General features: G+C 38.5%; 1 protein-coding gene across 3 annotated transcripts in view; it reads right to left on the bottom strand.

Moving 5' to 3' along the window:
• The window catches only part of ATP10A (ATPase phospholipid transporting 10A (putative)), a 113,018-nt gene that overhangs the window by 10,170 nt on the left and 76,852 nt on the right, over positions 1-25,996 (bottom strand). For 2 of the 3 annotated variants that reach the window (XM_064646238.1, XM_064646237.1), the window contains exons 8-15: positions 18,359-18,576; positions 16,623-16,817; positions 14,616-15,177; positions 9,745-9,848; positions 9,448-9,574; positions 6,889-7,073; positions 5,220-5,541; positions 3,204-3,280 (exon numbers count right to left, since the gene is read on the bottom strand). In XM_064646238.1, coding sequence (XP_064502308.1) covers positions 3,204-3,280; positions 5,220-5,541; positions 6,889-7,073; positions 9,448-9,574; positions 9,745-9,848; positions 14,616-15,177; positions 16,623-16,817; positions 18,359-18,576 — 1,790 coding nt within the window. Of the gene's footprint in view, positions 1-3,203; positions 3,281-5,219; positions 5,542-6,615; positions 6,752-6,888; positions 7,074-9,447; positions 9,575-9,744; positions 9,849-14,615; positions 15,178-16,622; positions 16,818-18,358; positions 18,577-25,996 lie in introns of those variants that run through there. The other variant, XM_064646239.1, reaches the window with a different exon arrangement.

The following is a 25,996-nucleotide window of genomic DNA, read 5'->3' as shown; positions in this document are numbered from 1 at the left end:
ATATTAAAAAAAATACACTAGATGAGACTACCAGGGGACTGTGCAGACTGTCAGATCACACTGACAAAATGAATCACCCAGTTTCTCTCTAATTCTTACTAAATTTCAGGGTATTGTACATCTAGATGAGACCTTCTTGTGTTATCACAGCTATTTCATGATTTTCCTTAGCCCTAGGATCACATGAAGATTTCATTTAATATTGTTTTACATTTAATTTCCTATATTGGTATCATCTTTCTTTTCACAATTCGGCAAAAACATGAGGAAAGGTGAAAACCTCCAAAGGGGCAATATCACACTCTGCTGGGTATATTTTGACTGTATTTTTAAATGAGACATCTTTCCTATTAAGTTTTCCTAATTCCCTTTCCTGGTAAATCATCATAAGGGCTCCGTTTTCCCAAGTAAGTGCTTGTATAAGCTATTAAAATAAACTTTAAAACAGTATGCAAGAGAAGGCATAGGAATGCATTGCAATTTAAGAAGTAGATGTGTATAAGCATTGAGACATTTTTTAATATGTTGACACATTCTAGGATTTCTCAGGTACTGAGACACACTTGTTATAACCACCCAGCACAGAAGTCTGATTTGTCTTGCAGACATACAGTTATCTTGCAGCCTGAGGAGAACAGAGCTATGCTATGTCTGCTTCCTTGTCCTCCACACCATCTCAGCCTATTCCAATGTCAAAACAAACCCGTTAGCTTCGTTTGTGCTTCTAACATAGTACTTCACAGCACACTGTGAGAAGTGTCAGGATCTTTTTCTTTTTTTATTCTATTTTTATTGCAGTGAGGAACACAGTAAGGAAGATAGTGTTATCCAATTACATTTGCATGTTTACTTAGTCTCAAAATATCCCCTCGATTTTCACGTTTTATTTTTTTCTTCCAGCTTTTTCACAGGAAAAAGTGAATCATGCTCCACATGCTTCCATAGAATGTGGAAGGAAAATGAATCAGACAGTATTACTGTTTTGGACATCTCAATGCTCAACGCCTTCTGAGTACCTGCGTGAGTACGAATCTGACAGTTGTTTATAGCAGAGAGTTCTGCATGATTCCTCAGAACCTGGCAGAAAAGGAAGGGATCTATAAACATTTTCCACTCTGTTGAACTTTCATTTAGAAAAAAACAGATAGTTTAATGAGTTAATGAGAAAATAGCTTTCAGATCTGAATAACTGCAAAGGCCAGGGGCATTTGAGGACTGGTTGTTGTAAGTGCATGAGCTCAACTGAAAGTGGCATAAAGGGGAGAGGAGTCAAAAAAATGCTACAAGCACTATATGTTTGCATTAGCAAAAAAAAAAAGAAAAGATCTGAATACATAGGTGGCAAGAGCTGGTAAGTTCTTAAGAGATGATAAGACCAAGCAGTTTGGGGGAGACTTTTTTTAACTGATAGGCTTGGCAGGGCCCCACAAAACCAGTCTTCTCTGGGCTCTCTGGAATTTGTACTGCCTGCAGAGTGATACTGCAGAAGTCATGCAGAACTCTCAGAGCCTGATGAAGGCTGAGGAACAACAAATACACTTGGCATCAGCTTAGTCCAAGAATTCCTTTTCTCCTGCTCTCTCCAGCCACCAAAGGCAGACTCAGAAGGTCTATGGCTGGGATGTCATATGCACAATGAGTATCTGAATATTTTTACAGTAGGGTTTTTTTGAGTCTAATTTACCGCTGCTAACATGTTTGGAGAACCATTCTTAACAGATTACAGCCCTGAAAACTGTCTGTTTGAAGTGCACTGATGGCCTTTTATTCGCCCTGGAGATTACTTTGATTGAACTCACTGGATGATTAGAAGAAGGAGAACAAGTGTAAGTGCTCTGCTGGGTCAGGCTGAACCCTGTCTTCCCTAGTATCCAGGCTTCAAGAATGGCCAAGAGAGGATTCAAGGATTCAAACACATTGAAAGAGTGCATGAATAAATAAGAAAAATCTCTACTGACTTTTCTCCAGTGTACTGTCCTAGCTTCTGGTGATCTGCACGCCAGAAAATGCATAATTGACACCCAAGTTCATAGCTCACTTAAATTTTTGTTTCATAAGTTTGTGTGTTGATCCAAATAAATAAATTATAGCATTAACGCAGTCCCATGGAATAAAATTCCATAGCCAACGTGTGCACTGTGGGAAGGAGGCCTCTCTTCTCTTTGGAGCAAAACATCCAGCCAACATTGCAAAAAATGCAATGTGGGTCAGAGAACCACCCACTGGTAACTAAGTTAAGGAGCATGCTCATCTGCTCAGGTCCTCAGGATGGAAACACTTCCCACTTTCTCTGAAGAGCTCTTTTGACATATACTCAACTACTCTATTTTCTCATGCAGTCAGTCTGCCCAAATACAGGGTAGGTTGTGGAAATGAGGTATCTTCCTCATTCTCTGCATCTTACTGCCATGTCTGGTACTAATGTGGCAACTGAACTGCACTAGCAGTAGAGGAGGTGGAGGTAATAGATAATACATTCCATACATACATATCCTCTCTTCTGGGGATGAGAGAAGTGCCTCTTATTCAGTGGTAAATACATTAATCAGGGGCAGAACGCATCCAGAAGACTACAAGGCAAGTCCCCTTATCCTGCTGTTCCCTGTGACAGGAAATGTGGAGAAAACCAACTCTTGGTATAATGTATAGGGAGCAGTGGTTCTGCAAAGGGCTGCAATTTCCTCTTTCTTCACTGTTTTGCTGTCTGAATAGGCTGAGTGAGTGAGATGTGTGGGTGACTGGGCTAAGGGCCACCACCACACATGCAAATAAGCTGCATGAGTTGTATTGTTGTGTGCAGCCACTCCACAGAAGAAGTATACCCAAGCAATATAGGAGAGAGGAGAATAAAAGCCAGAATAAGATGAACCTTTATTTCCTAAATAATGCATAGCTGAGCTTTTTTCCTCCTTTAAACCAGTATTTAGCTAATTATTTCTTTAATCATATTGCTTAGAGGGATCCAGTAAGTTGAATTTTCTGAGATAGTGTGTTCAAACTCACCACAGATCTGAGAACAAGCACAAGCTCAAACCTAAGCTGAAAGCACCCTTATGAAACACAACTGGCACTCCTCAGCACAACTTCCTCCTTCTCCTTTATTTGTGCTGACTATCCCAGAGGCAGCTTGATCAATCTGACCTGTGGGAAGTGCCTGTTTCACCCCTTCATAGGAGTGCCTTCCACTGAATGAGCAATATTACCTGCATGCCTTCTTGACCGGAGATCCCCACACCAACATCTGCCACTTGAATCATGCTGACATCATTAGCACCATCACCTAAAGATGACAAAATACAGTTTTGTTGTTACTAGTAGACCAGGAACACTTAGCAGCAACAAAGCAAAGGAAAAATAGTTGTTACAGAGTTGTTACTCATGGTTGAGTAGAGTAAGGGGAGTGTGTACTAAGTGTTGGTGGCTTTATTAAGGGAGATGTGGGGTAGAAAAAGATATATCTTTGGAATATAAGGTTCAAAGGGCAAAGTTTCCAAGACATTGTGATCTTTGTAGACCTTTTTATCATAGAAAAATAAAAATAAACCGAATCTGTCTCTTTTTAGTTCAAGTATTGGGCCTGAACTGCACCAATAGTAAAACAGTGGAAGGCTGAGAATGAGCTTCTCAGTACTTCTGCTTCCTGATTAACTGTCTGCCTGCAATCAGGTATGACTAAGAATTATATGTGCAAGGAGGCCTAAAGCCAATGAGGATGTCTACATAGTACAAATAAAAAAAAAATTTAAAAGTAGATGAATGAAAGAAAAAGTCAAGAGACTAGGGTTTACAGTCCAAGATCTACCATTAAATCTACTATAACAGGTAGATTTAATTGGAATGGTTGCACAGTTACCACTCCTTGCTCTGCTTCCACTCACGATACCAAAAGTGATAGGTGCCATAGAAAGGATACCAGAATGAGACATGTATCTATTCTGAACCTCTTAAATTTACAAATGATGTACTAGTGGAAAATGAGACCTTATTAGCTGATGACAAGACACTTGGTTTTAAACTTCAGTGGCTGAGGTGTACATCACTTCTCCCCACAGTTTCCCTGTTGTTGGCACACATAAGAGTGGTATCTGATCACCTGATGTCTTTGTGACTGTGTGACATAGCCCCGAGTTAGCTCATGTTGGTCAAAAGGAAAGATGCATACAGCTAGGCTTTTGAGCCAGAACAGGAGCTTGTGCTCAATTCCTAGGCTCAAGATGCTCAGAAAGAATGAAAATACCGGCTGCCCAGTCTCCTAAAACTAGTGTTTTTAGGCATTCTGGATAATTCAAGTAAAGGAGCCAGACGTTTTTTACAACATATGCAAATGGTTATGTCCACAGTCAGTCAGCCACAGATATAAATTCAGTAGGAGGGAGGCATAATTGAGCAAGATATAATACATTAAGCATGAGGATTATGATAATCAGCACATGTTTGGTGATGAGGGTGTGACACGAGTCTGGTAATTATTATATATACTTAGTAGGGTTACTCATGGGCTGGTCCAACCCACGTGTTCCTGCTATGACTAACCAATACAGGTGGATGAAAGCAAGTGTGTTTGTGACAAAATATGCTGCAATCATATTGTCTAATGCAACAAGAGCCTAAATTTCAGATAGGGAAAGAAGAGCTGGTTGACTTGTCTTGTGTAAAAATCATGGAAACATGGAAGACCCTGTCAAATTTAAGAGAGGCTGACTGCCCCTTCGCCAATTGAATGATTAGCTGTGAAGAAGGGTAGCTGTTGGCATGATGTCAGTTGTAAATCCACTCTCTGTATACTAACAAGACCAAGTCATACCCTGTGCTGTATGGCTGATTCATGACAAAAAACACAGAACCTTGAGTTTAAGCATGATTGGACAAAACAGTACTGAGCATAGCATTTTTTCTGTGCAATACAGTGATTGCAAAATGGTGCTTTGCACAGCATCAGCTAACCCAGGTCTTCACAGCTGTGTTCAGACATGTCAAAATCTCATAGCATACCTGGGTTCTGGTTACCTAACTTCTGTAGGAAGAAATCCCAAATACTACTTCAGAGTTCTATCTTGGTTTTCATTAAATAAGTTAGAATAAATATGTTAGAACTGTCTAACATGTTTTCAGACAAAACTGGAAGGCTGTTTCAGGTGTGAGGAAGCTGGAAGGGTCCTACTGGAAGTCAAAAAAAATCAAAACTCTCAAGACAGGCTAGTTTAAACTGAAGTATTTACCTATTGCCAAGGTCATTGCTTTGAGTTTGTCTCTGACTAGTTTCACTACCATGCTCTTTTGGAGTGGGGTAGAGCGACAACACAGTACTGAACGGCATCGCTTGGCTAGTGCAAGAAATTTATCTTCTAGCGTAGGTTCCAGGGCATAAGCTAGAGTCCTTCCATCAATCACTAGGCCCAAGCTGGAAAGCACAGAGGCAGAGGGTGGATAGAGAGGGGTGAACCCAACAGTCATGTTTCCAGTAGCTTCGTCTATTGTGTTGTTTGAAAATTTAGACTCTACGCATTGCAGACACTGTTCCAGCAAGACAGCACATGTCTCCTGAAAAAAAATTCAAAATAAATATGCTTGAGAGAAAGGAACATGTATTCAAAGGCTTCTGTTTGCTGCATGATTAGGCATAATGAATATGGGGAATGTGTTCTATTTGCTGCACTGCTAAAGTTTTAATTTCTAAAAATTTTCTTTTCTATTTGCTCCAAACACAATTCTTGCAGAAGTTATGACAACAATAAGGAGTAGAAAGGCTTAAAACCTAATTCTTCTTTAACATGCAGTATTGTATGCTAAACTTATTTCTTTTAGCTCCTTCTCAGAATAACAGTGCTGGGAAATGATATATAATTGGTACTAAGTTAAGTACAGTGATGAACACCATTATGTATACGCCCACAACTCAGATCAAAGTGTTATGCATTGTTAAAGGCCAATTAAAGGTTATTTAAGCTTAATTCTCTCTCCTAGCCATATTTAACTGAAAGATGTTATTGAGAATATATGAACATTTAAAAGAAATGCTATTGGTCTTACAGCAAAGCATGACTAAAAAGAAAAAAACATGGAAAATTAATTTACCAGTTCAGTTGATAACTCAAGAACGGAAAATGCTGTTATCTTTTCTTCCTTTTTGAAAGAAATTGGAGCTGGATACTGATGGCCTACCTCTCCTCTGCTGATCTGTAGTCCAACTTTATCACCTCATTTAAGGACTATAGCACTATCAGTCTGGTTCCTTGTATGTTAGACTGTATCAGTAACCAATTTGTGACTGTCTGCTTGCAACAAGTTGAGCACAGAAAAGATCAGTAATTCAGAAGGATTAGAAAAGGTATATTAGGAAGCAAGGCATTACTGTAGATGTGGTTTTCTGCCTCTCAGTGTTAGCATCGAGATTTAAGTATTGCTTCTATCTCCAGAGAAAAAGCCACCTGAGAAAACATGAATGACTGAGTTATCTAAATACTACATATCAGTGGCAAAAAATAAAGCACAAATTCTCAAGAGGTTATCAACTGCTTTTTTCCTCAACATGGGTTTAATAACAGGCCTTTTAGACCCATTAGTACCAATAAACAAAACTAGAAATGTTTTGAGAATGCATACCAAAGACAGGCATTTATGCTGCTATGGCATATTTTCACTCATGGTGGAATTCACTATACAAAGTTACATATCTTCAGTAAATTTATGATACATGAGACTATGATTTAGAAGTACGATTCACTGAAAAATATTCAAAGAAGTGTCCTACCTGAAAATTATGGACGAAGCAGGAAAAGAAGAAAAAAAAAGAGGGAAAGGAAAAAAAGCCATCAAATTTTTAGTTGTACAAATTGAAAATAAGGCAAAACTAGTTCATTGGTAAACTTGTATATTGGATCTGCTTACTGGTGATTCAGCATTCAAAGTGATGATTTCTTCATCGTGATCTAGTAGCTTGCAGGCATATGCGATATTAACAGCTGTTTCTTGCTTGTCTCCAGTAAGAACCCAAATCTGCAACCCAGCTTTGCGCAAGTTTGCAATGGTTTCTGGAACACCATCCTGTAAACGGTCTTCAATGCCAGTGGCACCTAAGCATATAAAGAAAGTGAAATATTCTCTATTAAATGAACACTTAGGGTTCCCCAGTTCCCCTGAAATTGTAAGCTTGAATTTAAAAAAAAAAACAAAACAAAACCAAAACAACCAGCAGTCATTTTTATTGGGAAACAGCTAAATTACCAATGGTTGCAAGATTTGGGCAGCTTTTTGGGGCTATTGAGAAAGAGGAGAGGAAAGTAGCAGGGGTAAACCCTTGCATCAAGAGTCAGCAAATCTAGAATTCAAAACTTCAAAAGCAACTTGATGCCACTTCTAGTCCCAGAGGTTCACAAGGCTTATTGTCTCTATGCTCTGTGCTATCTTTATCATTTCTTCTGGATGTTGCTAGAGAAGGCATTAGTTCTCAGAGACATTTCAGTTCTTAAGGGTCCTTAAGACCCTTTTCTCAGTGAGAAGAGGCTGCGTCACTAGAGATTTCTCCCTTTTGAAGGGGAATGACAGCAGGACTGCACCTTGGCAGCAGCACATTAGGCTGCAGACATAAACCTTTTCCTGCCTTGTTGCTGCTCGTTGCTCTTGCAGAAAGACACTAGTGGCCAAATGAGATATAGCAGAAAATAAATCATAAATCTGTTGGCCATGATGAGAAAGTAAAATGTGTCTTTTTCATGCTTTCACTGTATCTTTTCACCTGTTTATAAGAGATTGGGTCTCTTTTTTATGCTTACATAAATCAATTGACAGAGACAAGATTTTCATATACATGAAAAGCGGCAAAAAGCCACTCAGGATCAAGCTCAGTGTAACCACTGATACATCAGTGCTCCACTGAGTGTCAGAGAGATTTCAATGTGAGGAAATGCAAGCCTAGCTACTAGAGAGTGAGGAGGTGACAGACATGCAAACTACCTGGAACAACAGGAAAAACAAAATAAACTTTTCTCAGCTATTTATTATTCCTATGGTTGTTCCTTGAAAAAAAACCAATTAACAACAGAAGTCCACCAGTCATTTACGTGAAAACACATTCTTAGGGCAATGTTGGGAAAGCTATTATTATCCAAACTAAGGAAAATATATTCCTTTTCCAGTCTCACTTCTTATTCCCACAACCTAATCATAACTGATCATTGCAAGATACAAACCACAGTATGAGGTTCTTGGGGAATGACTGAGCTGATAGTTTACTACTGGCTAGAGCTCACTTGTTTTTCTGGCAGCTCAATTTCACTTTTTTTTTTTCACCCTAGAGTGCAGCCAGCGCCAACAGGTACAACCATGGTGGAATCTTTTTCATAGAATCATAGAATCAGCTGGGTTGGAAGGGACCTCTGAGATCGTCAAGTCCAACCCTTGATCCACTACCACCGTGGTTGCTAGACCATGGTGCTAAGTGCCACATCCAGTCTTATCTTAAAAACCTCCAGGGATGGAGAATCCACCACTTCCCTGGGCAGCCCATTCCAAAGCCTGAGCAGCCCATTCCAATGCCTGATTGGCATTGATTACTGTGGTCCAAATTAGGCAACTCATGCCCCCCTTTAAGTCAGGAGAGAGAACCAGACACTTCAAGGAATGATTCATCTAATCCTAAAGTGGATATCTAAGACAGATCAAATGAACTGCACTTTCTTTTTTTGTCTCTCCATTGGCTGTATGTTGAGCCTTAGAGATCTGTATTGGAGAGATCAAAAGTTGGGTGAGGTGGATCTGCCTCCCAGAGACAGGCATGTTGGCAATTAGTGAAGATTGTTTTCTTTGACAGTGTTGTGGCTGTCCCAGTTTCTTCGCCAGAGAAAGCAGTTGGATGCATGGAGTAATAGTGACTATGCATACATTTTAGAATCTTTCAACATCTCAGCTCAGAAAAGTATGAGCAATACTTTTTACATACACTGATTTTAACTGCAAACCCTTGCCACAGAACACACAGGCCCTGAGTGCATGTGCTGAGAGTGATGTGTATGAGAGCTGATGCCTCTCACAAATGCAGTTTATGAGCCTTGCTTTATGCATGTCTCTGGTGTCCCTGGAGTCATGGAAGTCTCTGACATGTTGAAGCGGCACTAAGCTAATGAAATTCTGCAGACAGTTTGGGCCAAGTCCTCCTCTTGTTTAGAGCAGCAGTTCCCATTTATGATATTATGTCAAATTCATCCCTGGTATACTCCACTCATTTCACTAGTGATAAAATGATGGCAGGAGCAAGGAATACAGGGTATGTCTGCTATGTTAATTACATCCCATTCCTTTGTGATGCTTCACATGACAGCCACGATAAAGTCCCAAAGAAGCCAATTTCTGTACTGTCAGAAACAATTTAAGAGAAAGAACAGATTTCATAGCCAAGCTTCCAGAAATTTTATCACATTTTAGTTTCATGTCCAGCTCTCATTTCATTACCTAAGAGATGCAGATTCTTCTCTATCCGCAGTGCAGACTGAAACAGAAGCTCTTCACGATTTTCAATAGAGGATTCTGCTTCTAAATGAGTTTTTAACCAACAGGCATACTCTTCTTTGCTGAGAACCTATTTAAGAGTATGTGAGGGCACAGTCAATGTGATGCAGAGGCATTCATACTTTACTGAATAAAATGAAAAAGAAGTTATGAATCAAGAACAATAAATTAAATAAGTGCCTTCAGTAATCTTTGTCAAGAGTCTCCTTAAAAGCAAACTAAAAGGCTTCATTTACTTACTCTTTTTGCGATACAGAGAGTCCGCAGCCCATCTACAGCATACAGATTAAGGTAATTCTGGGTTTTGCTTCGGATTTTTTTTTGATGTTTGCCCTGAGGGTCATCTAGATAAGAAGAAAAAAATAAATTACTGATTGAAAAATAACAGCAGCTGAATGGCCTCAGAGAATAAAAACTTGTATACAGTACTCATTGTACCAGCATTTTATGACTGATACTTTTAAAGAGCTGTTGATGTTTCCTGGGAAACTCAAGTAAAACATTCCATTTGAAAAAAAAATAATCCTTTTGTTCTATCTTTTCTGTCTTCCCTCTTCAAAAAAGTCACTGTGAATGTATGTGAGAAAGACCTTCTTTTTATTACTCCTTAAGTATTTCTTTGGCTTGAATATTTTAAGAAATCATGATAATGTTCACAGCAAACAATAACGTTAGAAATAGAAGTATGATTTCACATACACTACTAGCAAACACTTTTCCACAGCTCCTAATGTGCAGAAAAATGACAGTTAAAAATAGCACTTACTTTTTCACCAAGGTTAATATCTCAAAAGAAGAGGAAACAGTGCTCTGTTTTGTATATGTAAGTGCATGAAAGTCCTTCTGTCCATTAGTGCTGTACTAATACTACCTATCAGCCTGAATCAATGCAAGAAGTTCTGGGTATGACTATGATTTTTAGAAGAGAATTTACATGCAGAGAGCTCAGAGATAGTTTCTACCTTGCATACATCAGCACAACTTCCACTTACCTTTACTATTCATTTAAAGTCATTTGTAAGAACTCAAAACCAGGACTGAGCATCTGTTTATTTTCTCTCTTTAGCTGGGATTGGTTCAATGTGCTCCAGCACAAACACATATGTGTATGTTTCCTTCCCAGGAAGGAAACTGGGAGCTTGGAATCCCAATATTCTGGTTTTTGTTCCATTTATATCAACGACTTATCTAAACATTTCACTCACTGTATAGCTATTTCCTCACCTTTAAGGACTATCCTATCCTCTCCAGACCTGTAAAGCTGGGAGTGTACGTACTAGTTGTTCCTAAGGGACTCTGTGAAGATTGTGTTATTTTCTGCATACCTTCTTTCAGTTCCATCTCTGATTAAGGTCATGTGGTGAATACTGAAAGGAATATTCTCATGGGCCTGTCAACCTATCTATGCTATCACTGTTGATTTTCTCAAAGGGACAATACAGATATGCTATTACAGAAGAACTTCCCTAGAAATATTATTTGCAACTGGAAAGCCTTTTCTTACACTATAGCTTGCAGCTCCAACACACACCACCAGCTTACTTCAGAAGCTATTAAAACAGCTCACAACTAGATTCAGCTGCAACAGAAAGTGGAATATGCATATACAGAACTAGCAGCCTAACACAGTTTCATTTAGCTTCTTTTCTATTTGTGCATGATAATCTTTTTGGCATATGTGACTTTGCTGTGTAATATAAGAAACTTTTTTTCTGGAAGAAGTACTGCAGCAAACCTTCTTCAAGACTTCCTGTATTAGTGAGTTATCTTTTTCAACTTTAGAACAATAAAGCAGGCAAACATTCTTCCTAATTTATTGTGATACCTTACCATTCTAGAGAAAAATGCCATATTTTTTGCACATCCCATATGGGAGTGGCTTATTTCAGTGGCTCACTGATTCCAAATGATGAAAACTTCAATAGGTGCTTAAACACATCAAAAGTTGTTTCTTTCTCTTTAAGGTTACGTGGTGTTAATCACTTCAGATCCGTCTGAATACCATGGGTGCTAATGCATGCATTGATCATAATGTCAAATGCTTATACCTCCTTCAATGAACAAAGACAGTAATTCTCTACAAGTAGAGATGTGCACACCATTTTCTGTGCGAATTCTCAATTCCAGTGTGGAAGGCTGCATCTCCCTCCTTCACCAGCAAACCAATGACAGCTAAACCCCCTTCTAGCTGCTCGTGTGCCTCATCAGTCCTACCCTGAGATTTATCTCGTGCTCTGAAGTTAGAAGTTAGGGGGGAAGGAATCTCTTGCAGACAAAACCCAGCTGTGGAGATCCTTTTTATCTGGGATGCAGTGTCTATGCTGAGCAGTGTGACCACATGCACCCTGTCAGTGAAAAGTAGCAAGTAAATCTTCTCCAGAAAAATGATGGAGCGCTGGTGGCCTTCTGCTTGCTTCATTTCCTTCCATAATCTCAAGCTGCAGAAAGCCAGCCCAGTCATTGTTTTCTCAATGACTTATGTTCACAGTTCCTGTGCGAGCTGGGTATTGACTCAAACAGTAACTTTCTTATTTATGAACACAGTGTCTGTTGAGATAAAGTAAAAATAATACACTCTTGGGAATAATTTCAAGGCTTTTGGAAATGTTTGTACGCTATCAGAATACATCAGGTTCACAGTCTTAACTAGATATACAGGCAGAGCAAATGGAGTCAATTCATAAACATTCTAAGTTCTGAAGTTCATAGTGATTCACACTTTTCTGTAAGACACAAATGAAGCTAAAACATAATACTTCTGATTTTGGGCTCTTCCTCATGTCATATTTTAAAATACTCTTCCTCCCAAACAGGCACTTCTGTGTCTAACAGGACCCAGTCATGCCATGTGGTGCTTGAGCTGGGAGATTATGGAAATAGTGTTGCGTCGGTCCTTCAGTCTAAGGGCACAAATACTCCGAAGTCTGAAGATACAGGCTTGACTGGTGCAGAGTTCACATGTCCCTGAAGCACTAAGAGCAAAGAGCAAGCTGTGGGATTGTAATGTCGATTCACTTATTGGTAATTTCCTTGAAAAGATAAATGCCTGAATTCTCGTAGCATTACATCTCCTCTCACACTCATGTTTCACTGTCACCAGAGAACACGGATGAAACCAGTGACACATCCTACAGTATAGATAATAGCCACAGCATAAATCATCTGAGGCTCCCTTTACCTGGAAAAGATCTCCCTGTAAGGGGAAAAAGATGCCATACCCGAGGGAATAAACAACACATCCACTGACATTAGGATACTGAAGGCAGAGACTGCGAATTCAGTTCCAGGAGTGAAAGCTGCTCAAGACAAATGTCAAAGGTTTTTCAGACAGATCTGCTGAAACATACAGAATTACTGAAGCCAGCAGTGGTTTAAGAGGACTAGAAAGCAAGGGTAACTGCTTATCATGTTCTAGTGCCTGCACTTTACATTGCTTGCAAAAGCAAAATATACTAAAACTTATAGTTCAGTTTGGGCTAAAAATGAAAACCAAAAAAACCCCAAAAAACCCAAAATCAAACAAAAAAACTCGCACAGTTTCAAAGCCACCTTGAATTTGCTTGTCTGTAATGATGGTGGAATCTGTATTTGCCCAGCTACAGAAATTGCTCATTAACACACTGACCTTCAGGAACTCTGCTTCCCCCTCTCTGATGTATACCACCTTTGATAATGTTGTTGTTGTTTGCTTTTCTGACTGGTTTTACTGTTCTTACCCAGGTGGGTCCTAGACCTGCTTGAAATTTCTCTGAAAATTCCTTGATCCATTGAATCTACTGTTAATGGACACTGAAGCTTCAAATGTAGTCTGTTATATGGTGACAAAATATTTAAGATTTGGCATAAAATAATTTCTTCTTTTCCTTTTAAAATTCAGTTCCCATTCTGAGAACTCATTTCCAAACATTATTTTCTAGGTATATTATTAGAAATTCTCAGTGCTACAAATTCTGCATTAGTATTAGTACTTTGGAGGGAAACAAGTTTCCACAGATGCTCTATGTGCCTTCTGTGATATCAGATCTTTGCTAGAAAATTATTCATGAATACTTTGCTTTTAGTTAAGGACAAGTTGTTCTTAATTCTTCTGGTTCAGCTTTGATTAATATGGCTGTAAACAGAACACTAATGCCAAACTGTTCTGTATTTCACTGAACTAAAATTACACAGTGTAAGTCTTTCACAATTGTTTACTCCAATTAATGTCAAAGTAACCACAAAGTCAATGTGTTAGTCAAACATGGGAAGTACCTCTAGCGCTTTTGGGCTCTGTCCATACATACTGGGGTAATCTTTAAACACTGGATGAAATTCAGGGTTGAAAATACAGTAAGTTAGATGCAATCTGATTAATGCAAACTGATTAATGCAAACTGAAACCCATGTGTCTCTGAAAGCTTACAGAGTTCTTCTGGAATCCAACTGATTACAATTAGTAGCTATTTAAAGTTGTCCCCGTTTCATATGACATCCGGGTGCTGGAGAATTCTCTGTTCTTTAGGGAAGTTTTGGGTTCACATCTACTGCTAGTCAACTATGTATTTGAAGCCAAGATTTCTTGTCTGAACAGCATCTCTCCTTCTTTTGCCACAACCTTTTTGTTTTGATGGCTGATTGATTCAGTAGTCCTTTAGCACCATAGTCAAACACATATAAATGTGCTTATTTATGCAACACATTGCAACAAAAGAATGTAAAGATTCACAAATGAAACAGAGGGAATCTGCAATAGGAAGTGCTTGGGTTTCATATAAAATACTTAACTGTCCAAGCACCGGCAGTCAGGTTTTCCTGACAAATGCAAAATGCTTTGGAAAGTTTCAATAAATTCTCTCAAAATAAAATTTGCTAGTAGAAGCTCTTCTACAGAAATTATTTTGACTTATTCTTGTGAGGTAAGGAACCCTCAATTTGTTGCAGAAAATTTGCTATAATAGCAAAATATTATAAAAGAATAGAGACAGCTGCCATTCTACCATTCACTATATTCACAACAAAAGCAGGCAGGTCTACTTGCTAGAGAAGGCAATAAGATATGATGACATCTTCAGCAGTTAAAGAGAACTGCCTCACCCCCCCAACCCCACTCCAAAGGTAAGTAAGAAGTGTACCTGAAGAGCAGGGTAGAAGAAGATCCATAATAACTGAATCTGCTCCTTTAGTGTAAACATTTATTTCATCTGTGAGAGGATGCCTGACCACTACTGACATCCTCTTCCTGACGGAATCAAAGCCCAATGTATGTAATACTTCAAAGCTTAAGGTTCCCAGGTGAGGTAGCTCCACTGATACCTGGTCAGACAGCCTTCCAACCAGAGAACAGTTATATGCCCTTGCTGCATAGACAAGAGCAGCTTCATCTGGACTCTCTGCTTCATAACGGAGTTCTCCTTCCTCGGGTGCACTCCCCACAGCTGTCCTGCCTTGCTGGGAGCTGTAGCCATTGTTATTTATCTGCACAGAGTATGCCAGCTTCTCGTCCAGTTTTAATAAAGTGCTCTCCGTAGATGTAGTTGAAAGCACACTTAACCCAAATCTGTGCATTGATTTGCTAGTAGCTAGACTAGATGAACTGCTGCTGTTAGATCCAGAGGTCAAGCGACTTGGAGTGAATCTTCGTATGAAGTCTTCAATGGTTTTTACCGGAGATTTTAGTTCAAATCGGTCTCTAACCTTGAGAAGTTAAAAAAGAGAAAGGAAAACCAACAATGAACAAACCCCAAAGAAAAGCTATACAAGAATTCTGACATGGATATTCAGTCTAACCATCTCCAGATAAAGAGCAGAATTTCTTTGAGAGCAAAAAGTAATGGTATTTGTATTTTGAGAAAGGAAAGTAAATGGACAAAACTGACTCAACATGAAAAAAACCCCAGACTTACTAGAACTTCAGAATTGTACCTGTGTGTGAAAGCACATGCTTCTATTAAAACTGTTTTTTCTTCTTTCACCTCCTCAGCTATGACTGATGGATAGTCTATCAATGTCGCACCACCAACACCATCAGCAGTGTATACTAAAAGCTACCATTAGTATGAAACATAGTCATTCTTTGTGCATATTCAGCGAAGGTATTAAAAAAATAAAAGTTCATGCAAGATTTTTCTAATGAGAAGTGTGGTATTAGGAAAGTTTTATGAAAATATGCCAATCTTGACAACATTCTCAATAGACACATGTTGAGATAAATAATTCCCCTGTCTTACCTTTCAGCATCAAAGCATTTTGCTTCAGTTTTATCATTCATGTCATTTTTTCATAATTCTGTTCTACAGATACTATAGTATTAACAGTAATAGCATATTCATAGCAACATACATTATATTATTGTATAACAGTGTAGCATTCCTGAAACAGCAGAATTGAGCATTCTCCAAATGTTTCCTTGGCACAAAAACACATCATTTTGCAGACTAGTTCACTTCTTATTCCAATCTGGAACAGAAGCAAATTGTAGAATTTTCTCCAAAATGGAAATTCCAGCTGCTGGCAAGCTTTAATATTACATTCCATTATAGTTTTGTGTTACAGATCATCTTGGGATTGCATTCTTGAAATTCTCATTCATCAATGACAGTGGTTTAGGTCAATTTAAGCAGTAATGATCATTATTTCTCATAATGAGCTTAAGATGCATCTTTTATATAATTTGAAAGTTTTAAGTGATGTTTTTCAAGTATATTCTCTTTTAAAACATTTTAAAAAATGTCTCAGCCTTTTCTTAATTTAATCCCTACATACAAAATATTCACTGACAGCCTATATCCTTTTCTGGTAAATCTTGAACATTTACAAATCAGTTTCCATACACACAGACATATTTATGCTTATTAAATAAATACGTTACAGTACAAGAAATCAGGGAAGTTTCAGAAGTACCTTGAAACTGTTGATGAAAGCATATCTTGCCATGGATGTAAGTGAAATAGCTGACATACTCTATTCAGCTAATGCTTCACTAAACCCTCTGAGTCACACAGTGGTTCTACAAGTCTTCTCACAACTAGTTTTAGTTGTCTCTCACTAGAACAGGAGGTTTTAGTTTCCCTAGCTTACAAGATAAATTAGTATCAAGACAAAAGAAGCTTAAACTCTCTTTTTCTGTTTCTTTAACCCACCTTCTGTCGGGGCTGATTCGGTGCAGTAACCACAACTGTATTACATATAGTCAAAGCTATGAAGAAGTCAAAAACGTCACATAGTTCTGGACTCAGATGGGATAATGGCTTTTCATGGCTCCTCATGACCTCCAGATGCTTTGCACATTCATTCACCTTTTCTAACAACCTTGGGTCAGGTGTGATGTCCTTTTCCTAAGAATAAATAGCAGTGTTTAATATTCAGTGATTCTGCAAATTTCCAAAGCAGCAACAAGAAATTAAAACATCCAAAGCAGTGTCAATCTCAAGAATTTTGTACTGGCTTTACACCGCAGAGCAGAGGTGGGAAGAACTGTAAGACACCCATTCTAGACCATAAACAGTTAACAGTGAGCCTACTGGTAGAAATGGAAATGTGAGTAATGTGTTACTAACTTTTTCACTACAGATAATTATAACAGCAATATTTATCTACTTTGGAGGGAGTGGATAGGAGAAGAGTTACATACTAATTTTCCTCCCTCTCTTCTGTCTAATTCAAGACATATATTATCTATTACTAAAGAGTGGTACACTACAGAGACCAAAAGTGTGGAAAAAATAGACAGCAATGACATTTAAAGCTTGGCCTTACATCAGAACAATAAAACGAAACCATCTTCGGTTGTTTGTTAGAGAACAACAACCATCCACACATTTGAAGTTAATTCATGTGGGTTTTTTACATTGAAACACAGAGCACTTTCAAGTTTATTTCATCAGTACTTTCCACTTATTTAATATATTTCTTGTGAGAGCAAACTCCAGTACTTCTTAACACAGGCAGAGGCAAAGATACAAAAGATTAAAAGATAAACTGATCTAAGCCTCTTTTCTCAGTAGAATTTTATCTCCCGATGCTCAGCAGTTGATGAATATGAGTAACCACAGAACCCCATGTGTAAAAACTGCAGCTTGGAATTTTATCAAAAGAGCTTACTCTTGACTGAAATCAAGAAGTTCCAGCAGTGCAAACAGCATCTTTCAATTGTCCATATTTGTAATTTGCTTTAAGGGTGAATTTGTGTTAACAGTGCAACAATGCAAAACCCCTAGATAGACAAGATTTGGCTTCCCTCCTCTCTTATTACCATTCAGCTCATTTAAAACTCCTACAGAATTACAACAGTATAAAATAAACAAAATGAAGTTGCAAGGACATTAACTCACCATCATTTTGAAATGTAAAGATTTTTACTTTTTAAAATACAACACATGCAAAAGTTTGATAACCACTGAAACACACTAAAAATGATTTTATGGTGTATGTCAACAGTGTCTGAGAATTGAAATACATAGTGTCCACCCCAGCACTTGCTAGTTTTAAAATCCTCAGACAAAAGAGAAAAGAGGCATATGCAGAACAATTAGAGCCCTTGACCTCAAACCTTACTGTACTTTCAGCTTCTGTAGATAAAAGCAAGGCATAAATTTTCTTTCCAAAATCAAGGTGTAACTAAACCCAAAGGTTTCAGATTGTCTTTACCTTCAGCTTGTTCCCACAGGAAAGGTATTTAGATAAGATCTATGCCAACGTTTGATTGTTTTTGTACAAACAGCTGTGACTGCAGAAGCAAAAACACCAAAATGAAGTCTATAAGAAGTACATAATGTGTTACAGATTTCTTTACCTTTTTTTTTTTTTTTTTTTTTTTTTAAGAAAAGAGTTCTATTAAAAGATTCAGGACATTGTGCATTTAGTTCTCATGACTTACCATTGGGCTACTGAATGCAGTGTGCTTTGAGAGTATGCTTGCTCTTTTTGCTTCAGCTCTGCTACCTGTGCGCCGGTGGGTTTTGGTGCTCTGGCTCCTGTGTATTACTTTGATGCTCTGATGGCTGCAGATACTATCGCGCTGGGATAGAGTTCCTCCTTTTGGGGCTGCCTCATCTTCCTCAGAATCAGGTTCTTGGTACATTGCTAAGCGCTTGGCTATCAGTAAAAATAAAGAGGAACAAATGTGGCTTAGAAGGAGGGAGAGGGACATCATGACTTTGTTCAACTGATCCGGTTTTAATATTATACTGTGCTTTCACAGTAATAATGAATGATTCCGTTATCAGGAGATAACAAAGTGTAGTCTTAATTGAATGGTAGTATCTAATGTAGGATACAGATAACATAATTAGAAATGTAACACAATAAAGTGTCTCCCTTATCATCACGCTCTGAAAGGCAGTTAGGCTTTGCAGTAATTCACTGCATTCCTACAGACTATTCCACAGCTCTGCCTGATGAAATCAACCAACTAATTTGGTCTTCACTTGCAGTATGAGTAGGAAACAAACAATCCAGAAAATTTTCCTGTCCTTTTCAACAGAAAACAGAAATTTCACAGAAAGTATTTTCCAGCAAAAATGTCACATCTTCCAAGTACCAGTTAACTGACATCTGAAATGTCCTCAGAACAACACATCTACAGAGCACTACTGCCTTTATTTTATATACAGAGATGAGCTACAAACAGTGTAAAAAGCCTTGTTCAAGGTCAGGGCAATCTGTTGCAGAGTGGAGATATGAACACAGGTTCTTGAATCCGAGCCTAGTGTTAAAACTACCTGGGAGTCTGTCCCTTTCTCTCTGCATGACAGGCAGGACAATGCAGCACGTAGTAGGAAAATGAGGGTACCCTCACCTGCTGCAACACTTGTTTCTACTGCCATTTGCTGCAATGGTTTACACAGAATAAAAGAGTTTTTTCAAATGATGTATCTTAGATGAATGCTTCCTCAGTCAAGAATCCAACTAAAACAATGTTAACAAACCAATTCTGGCAGTTTGATATACAGAAATCAAAAAGAAAACAGAAAGAAGAGGTGTGAAACAGCTGTGGAATCCTGCCCGTCTAATGACAGGCTCTGTTTAGCTCTAACTGACAGATAACATATTTTTTCATTCCTAAAGACCATGGGCATTTAGTAATCTGGGTTATTCATTAGGCAGACAAATGCCACTTTAACGAGTATCTATTTATTCCTTCATTATGTATTAATTGAAAGGCTCTTCATTATACTTTCAAAATAATCCACACTATCCAGATATACAGTACAAGTTACATACTTGTGGCTCAGCTTTGTTTTCCCTCTCTAGTGTAACAAATTAGATTTGGCTAATAACAAATGGTAAATCACTATAATGTAGGTTAATTATTAAGGCATTTAACAAAATAAAAGAAAAAAATTCTTTCAAAATACTTCCTGAGAAAAATCTTGCATTACATAGGGTGAGTTTGGCACAGGATCACTTGTAACGTAGCTAGCTTTACGATCAAAGAAAAACCCATCCTCACCATGCGCTACAATTTCCAAACATGTTTTAGCTGTCAGACAGCAGTTGGAGGAGTTAAAACCAGACCACACACAGTACACGGTGATAGCTTCATCAGTACAGTATCGTAAATCAGTTTTTTTCAGCTCCATCTGGAATACGTTAGGCTTTGTCTGAAATATGGGAAATGGGAGAGTTTCCAAGTGCTGGACATGAATGCACACCTGGTCGTTGCTCTAACTGAATGCCCAGGTATGCAACATCTTCCACTGCACTCTGGCTCCTGCTGGCAGAAAATTCAGACAATGGAGGTAGAAAGAGCCATAGACATAGTTCATTCCACCTGCACAGGCTGCTGCAACTTCTTGCACATACTTTGGGCTAGCACAGTTCTAAGCTGTCCTAGGACTCCTGCCCACTACTTTCCACTTTGTTCTGCTCTGTAAGCCTCTATTCATTTTCCCAGTGGAAATGAAGATCCCTATACTGTGAATTTAATTCAATTGATTATAGGTTTGTCTGTATAAGAAGAAATCTGCACCAAGGACCCAAAGTGATCTGCAGCATATACTAAGCACAGATCCAGGCCCTCGATCAAGATGAGAGCCGGACTGCTCACTGTTCCCCCCAGTATCACAGGTTCCTTTCAAAGAAAACCCAGGCATTCAAGGAAGAAAGGAAGGAGGGAGCCATGTGGACATCACAGTGTGTTTCTTTAGGATGACGCCTCAAAAACCAGAATGCAGCAGAACATTGAAGGGCTTTTGTCCTTCTCTGCACTGGGGAGGTAAAATGGAGTGCACATCTGGGGAGATATGATGGAGTGTACATCCCGGGATGAGGCTTGTGTGAGGGCAGCGCCCAGTCTGACAGCGCAAGCTCTGCCTTCATTATCTTCTGCAGGCTCCCAGTTACATGCTGCAAACTCCAGGCTGAAAAAACATTGCTCAAGATGACACATCTCTAACGTTTTCTGCACTTTACCAACATTTAAGATTTAAATAAATCATACAAAAAACATTTTTGTGCCTCATTTTTACTAGGGCTCTCAGCAGCAAAATCAGTCTTGAGCAGAGTCAGCACGATGTGTGGACATGGCTACTCTGAAGAAAAGCATAAAAAAGGTTTGTATTTGCCTTAGGGATAATCTTTTCCCTGTAGATGCTAGACATTTGAATGGTACACTGATAGAATGTTGTGCTGCTGCATCTCATAACGGGTATATTCCCTGGGAAAGGACTGGCTACAATTACTTACTTCAGCTTTGCAAAATGTGCTAGCCAGTTGGTCCAACTTCTTTCTGAACAGAGTTTTTTAAAAAAGGACATATTTTCTTAAATAATCATACCTAATTTAAGCTTCTGCTCTGAAAACACGTATTGAAATATAAGACCTCAAAGACCCTGAACTGAATCATTTTATTCCATGTATAAAAACTCCATGGTTAAGCAGAGAATGCATTTCATGTACAATACATTGTTATGCTTGCATACCATATCTCTGGATTCCTCATTGCTCTTTCTTCTTTCTTGCATTACATCTAAAAATATTTTGTTTATACAACACAGCTGCTGTTTTCTAATGCAGCACTCATCTTATTTATTAGCATTATATCAACAGCATAGTCCTTTTTAGTCTATGTAATAATACCTATCTCTTGCTCTCTATATAGGTTTTCATTGTAGCACATTGATTTAATTGTTCCTGCCATTGAGAAAAAGGAGGAAAAGGGGTACTATGAACTAGACTAGAACCTCATTTAACCAAGTCAAATGTAATTCTTTTGATACAAATGGTGTTATTTCAGTTTATACCAAAGTAAGCTTGACAACAAAAACCAGGCCTGAGCACCTTTCGACATTTTCTCAAGTGCTCTTACATATTATGCAGCAAGAATTAAGAAGTTTGAAGAAATAATGAAACCCAGTTCAATCATTATGCTACGGTTAAGGTTCATATTGCTTCAGCTGTGCATAGAGTGCTTCTTTGGGAACATGCTGCTCTCTCCACCCACTCAGCCCTCTCCAATTCAGAACCTTTTCCTGTGAACATGATAACCTGAAAGACATTGTTGTGGGATGCTTTTCAGTTTCAGCACTGAAAATTGATGTCCTTCAATAGAGTTTCTTATTAAGGGCAAGGACACAAACAACTTTGAAAACACAGCAATGCAATTCATGAAAGTCAAATTTTACTATGCTCCAGTTAATTTTATATTTATGGCATAAAGAAGAAACAATAATTAATACTTATTCCATTAACTCTCTTCCATCTTTCTGAAGACAACAGGAAGCTATAAATAACACTTCTGTAATAGTTGCTAAGTATTTGAAGATACATTCTTTTATTTTAAAAAACCATTTCTTTAATTTCATTTTGACTTTGCTTTTTTCTGTTTTATCTTCCATGCCTATGTTCTATGACAAGGTATCTATGACAGATACAGGGGGGATCTGTTGCCTTGGAATTTTTGATTTTTAATTTTTATAGGTTTTAGAAATAGTTATTTAGTGAATGTAGGTTTAAGAAGTAGCTGTATTACATCCCTTACCCTTTAGCATAGTAGTTACACATATCCAACTCTATTACCCCATTCTATATCAATTCCCCCTAAATTCCAGCAGCATATTTAGTCTCTTTTTCAAGGCAGGCCTTCATTCTGTTTAAGAACATCTGCCCCCTGGCCTGGAAAACAAGATATTACTCAGCCAAAGCAACCTTCAAACCCAGAACTTTGGAAAGCCTCCAAGGCTGAAGAAGATGAAGATGAGGAAGAGAGGGTCCTAAAACGCCCCCAGACTCAATTCCCGAGGGGAGGGTAGGGGGGCGGAACGAGGCAAAGGCCGGGGGGTGGACGGACAGGGATCAGATGGACATAATTGTAAAAATTGTAGCACCTGGGTCAGGAGGCAGGTGCCTGAGCCTGAGCAGCTTCATTAAAACCTTCCCTTATCTTACCTCCTCCTTAAATTGCCCTGGAGTTTTTTTTCTCCCTGAATCTTGTAGGCAACAGTTGCCACACAGCCAGATGTTCCACTGTCTAGAAACACAGGATCAGGAAGCTGTAAAGAACTTTCCTTCCAGCAGAATAAAATGGCAGACCTCCTAAACCAGAATAATTCAGCTGTCAGTGTGTGGGCCCTATTTCACTATGGGAAAATTCCATTTTGCCTCAAACTGTTGAACTGTTACTAAACTATCTTGAAGTAAATCTAGATGTGCAGCACTTACTCACACCACTGCACCACTTTATTTCCTAATTATTTTGTAAGTGCAAGCTTATTTCACTTTGAAGTGCACTCTAGTGTCTACATAAAGATTCAGTCAAGTAGCTAGCATGCTATAAATTTGTACAAGTGTGCTAACATAATCTTAATTCACTTTTCAAGAACTTCCCTGTAAGGACAAATCTTGAGATCAGAAAACACCAAGATTTCCCTTCCTCTCACCTCTTGGCATTAATAACCTTAAGTCCTTCATTAAGAACTCTTTACTCCATTTAGAAATAGAGACAATTCCTTCTTTTCTTGAAATTTTTCAGAAAAATTGTCAGTGTAGGTATATGCTTAGAGAAAAGTATTCCTTGTCTCTAAATATGAGTTATTCTGTTTTTTATAGGATTTAAAATGGGACACTCCCAATGTGTTCTACATCTGCTCATACTGATTCTCTCCTTAGTTATCAATGAAAATTTTTCGAAAAGCAATAAAAAATGTAAAGAGAAACTACAAACAAGTTATACAGAGTGCCTGAAGCACCCAGTTCTGCTAAAGGTTTTGAGCTTTCTGGGGAAGCCCTAAATGGACTATTCTGGTTTCTGAAGATTGTCAAATTGTAAAGGTGGCAGGTAAGTCCCCTTGGAAGCAACAGCTGCATTTATGGAAAAGGCTTTTTTGATTTTTATGCCTTTAAAAGAAAAAAAAAAATCAAATTCTCCAGCATGGCTGGAATATGCAGTCTATGTTCTCTTGACTACACGCAAAAAGAGTAAGAAAGCTCCACTACAAAACAGGCCCCCAAACTAAGAAAGAGATTTTTTTAACATAATGCACTTTCCTATGAAAATTACTTGCTAGCCAACCTTTATCAAGAAAAGGTGGAAAGCAGAAACTCTTTTTTAGATTTAGTGATTAAGAAACTTTGCTAGGCAAGAGAAAAATCACCGAGGTTTTCATCATCTGCCTTCATTCCTATAAACTTCTCTTATTATTATGTTGTCTAGAGTTTTTTTTCATAGTCATTGAAAGGAAGGGGGAGGAATTCAAAGACTGAAAAATTCTGATTTTTCAGATTTGTGTGGTTGTATTCATGGAGATTCAACTCATGTTTTGTCAACAGTTTCATGCAATGGGTAGCTAAAACTAGAAAAACAGAGATCACATCCCATAGGCAAGAGTGTGATTAATTCAGCATCTGGAAAACAACTAGGACAAATGTCGGGCCAGGACCATCTGGTTGTAGCTAAATCACGTAACAACTTTCAGAAGCACCGTCAGTTTTTGGACTTACTGTCTCTGGAATTAGCACACAGACTTGGGGCATGGCCAGTTCCAAGAATTGTTAGAAGCTGTCTACTAGCCTGAATGGAAGAGCTAATGGAATGGCCATGCAATTTGCCATATAGGGAAACAACTCCTTCGGGTTTTTTGTGGATTTTTGTGGTTGTTGTTATTATTGTTGTTGTGCGGTTTTTTTGGTGTTAACATTCATTTGGGCTAGAAGGTAGTATTAATTGGAAGAATAATTCTGGGATTTAACCAGAGTACAGTGCCAATGGGCATTGCATAAATACCCAGGAAATTTATGAATGGGACGATCATTCTTCAACTGGAGAGGCCCATGACATATCTTGCTCCTGAATTAACACTGCAAATCAAGAATAAACTTTGGAAGAGACCACAGAGCAGAATTAAGAACTCAGGTCACACAGACATGAGGTGAGAATTCTCTTCATCTGTATTGAGAATTCCAAACCACAGAGATATAGACATGTAGTGGAGAACCATCACAGACGAACAACAAGCCTGATAAATTATATCCCACAAATGCTTAATTTTCTTCACTACCTGTAAGGTTATTGGATGACTATCTTCCATGCAAATAACTACAAATAGGTCAGTAGAATCCCATCCCTATCAACATAGCCTCCCCAGGACCCAAACATGCAGCATGAATTCCCATATTTTGATCCAAATACGTGCATAATCCACCACCAAAATACTGTGACTTCAACAGTGATGAATATTTTATAGCGCTTGCATCATGGAAATGTCGGTGAGCATGCTCAAACTTTCTCCTACAGCCTTCACAAGCATTCCTGGATTCCTCTTCGGCACTAAGCTCTCACATAGCAGTACCCATGAGTAATACTTTGTACTACCTCCAGTTGGCCAAGAGATTCTGTCCCACAATAGCGCAATTTATTGTCCTCTATTATTCATGTTTTTGTCACCTCTTGTCTAGACTAAAACAATGCAATACTCCTGCGCATACCTCATAAGAAACTTAGAGCTAATAGAGAATTCTGGAGGAAAATATTTTCTTCAGCAAATTCATGAAACTGTCCCTTGTTTCCCTTGTCTCGCTCAGGGTTTCAGTTTTTATTCTAGAAGAATGCAATTGCTTCAACCCTGCATAAGGTCTGCATAAGCCTCTGTGATGAAAACCATGATTAACATATCCGTGTCTGATGCAAAACAGAACTCTCCCTCACAATCATAAAGCTCACCTTTCACATGGGGAATTTATACAGCTTTGTGGTACAAATTTCCAAAGACCACTCAAGAAAAAGACATGCCACCTCAAACATGCCAAACCTAACACAGCAGAGCGTATACCTTCTAAGTAGCTCCCAAACCCAAAAAATTGTGCACTGCACACACAGGTAGAGGTTTGAATCTTGTTTTCCCCCAGAGGCTAAGAGAAGTGGTAGACCCCAAGGGGTGGAAACCCTAGAAGTTTTGAAATTCTACCCAATGGGCGCTCCTGCAGAAATGTCAACATCTCACAAACTCACCGGAAGAGAAGAGTTGTAGTTTTGGTTGTTGAGGAGAGATGGCCATGTTGTAGGGCCACGAGGTAGGGG

Source organism: Pseudopipra pipra, chromosome 2 (genome assembly GCF_036250125.1).
Source record: "Pseudopipra pipra isolate bDixPip1 chromosome 2, bDixPip1.hap1, whole genome shotgun sequence".
Taxonomy (NCBI): Eukaryota; Metazoa; Chordata; class Aves; order Passeriformes; family Pipridae; genus Pseudopipra; species Pseudopipra pipra.
This window is presented reverse-complemented; position numbering and strand designations above follow the sequence as displayed.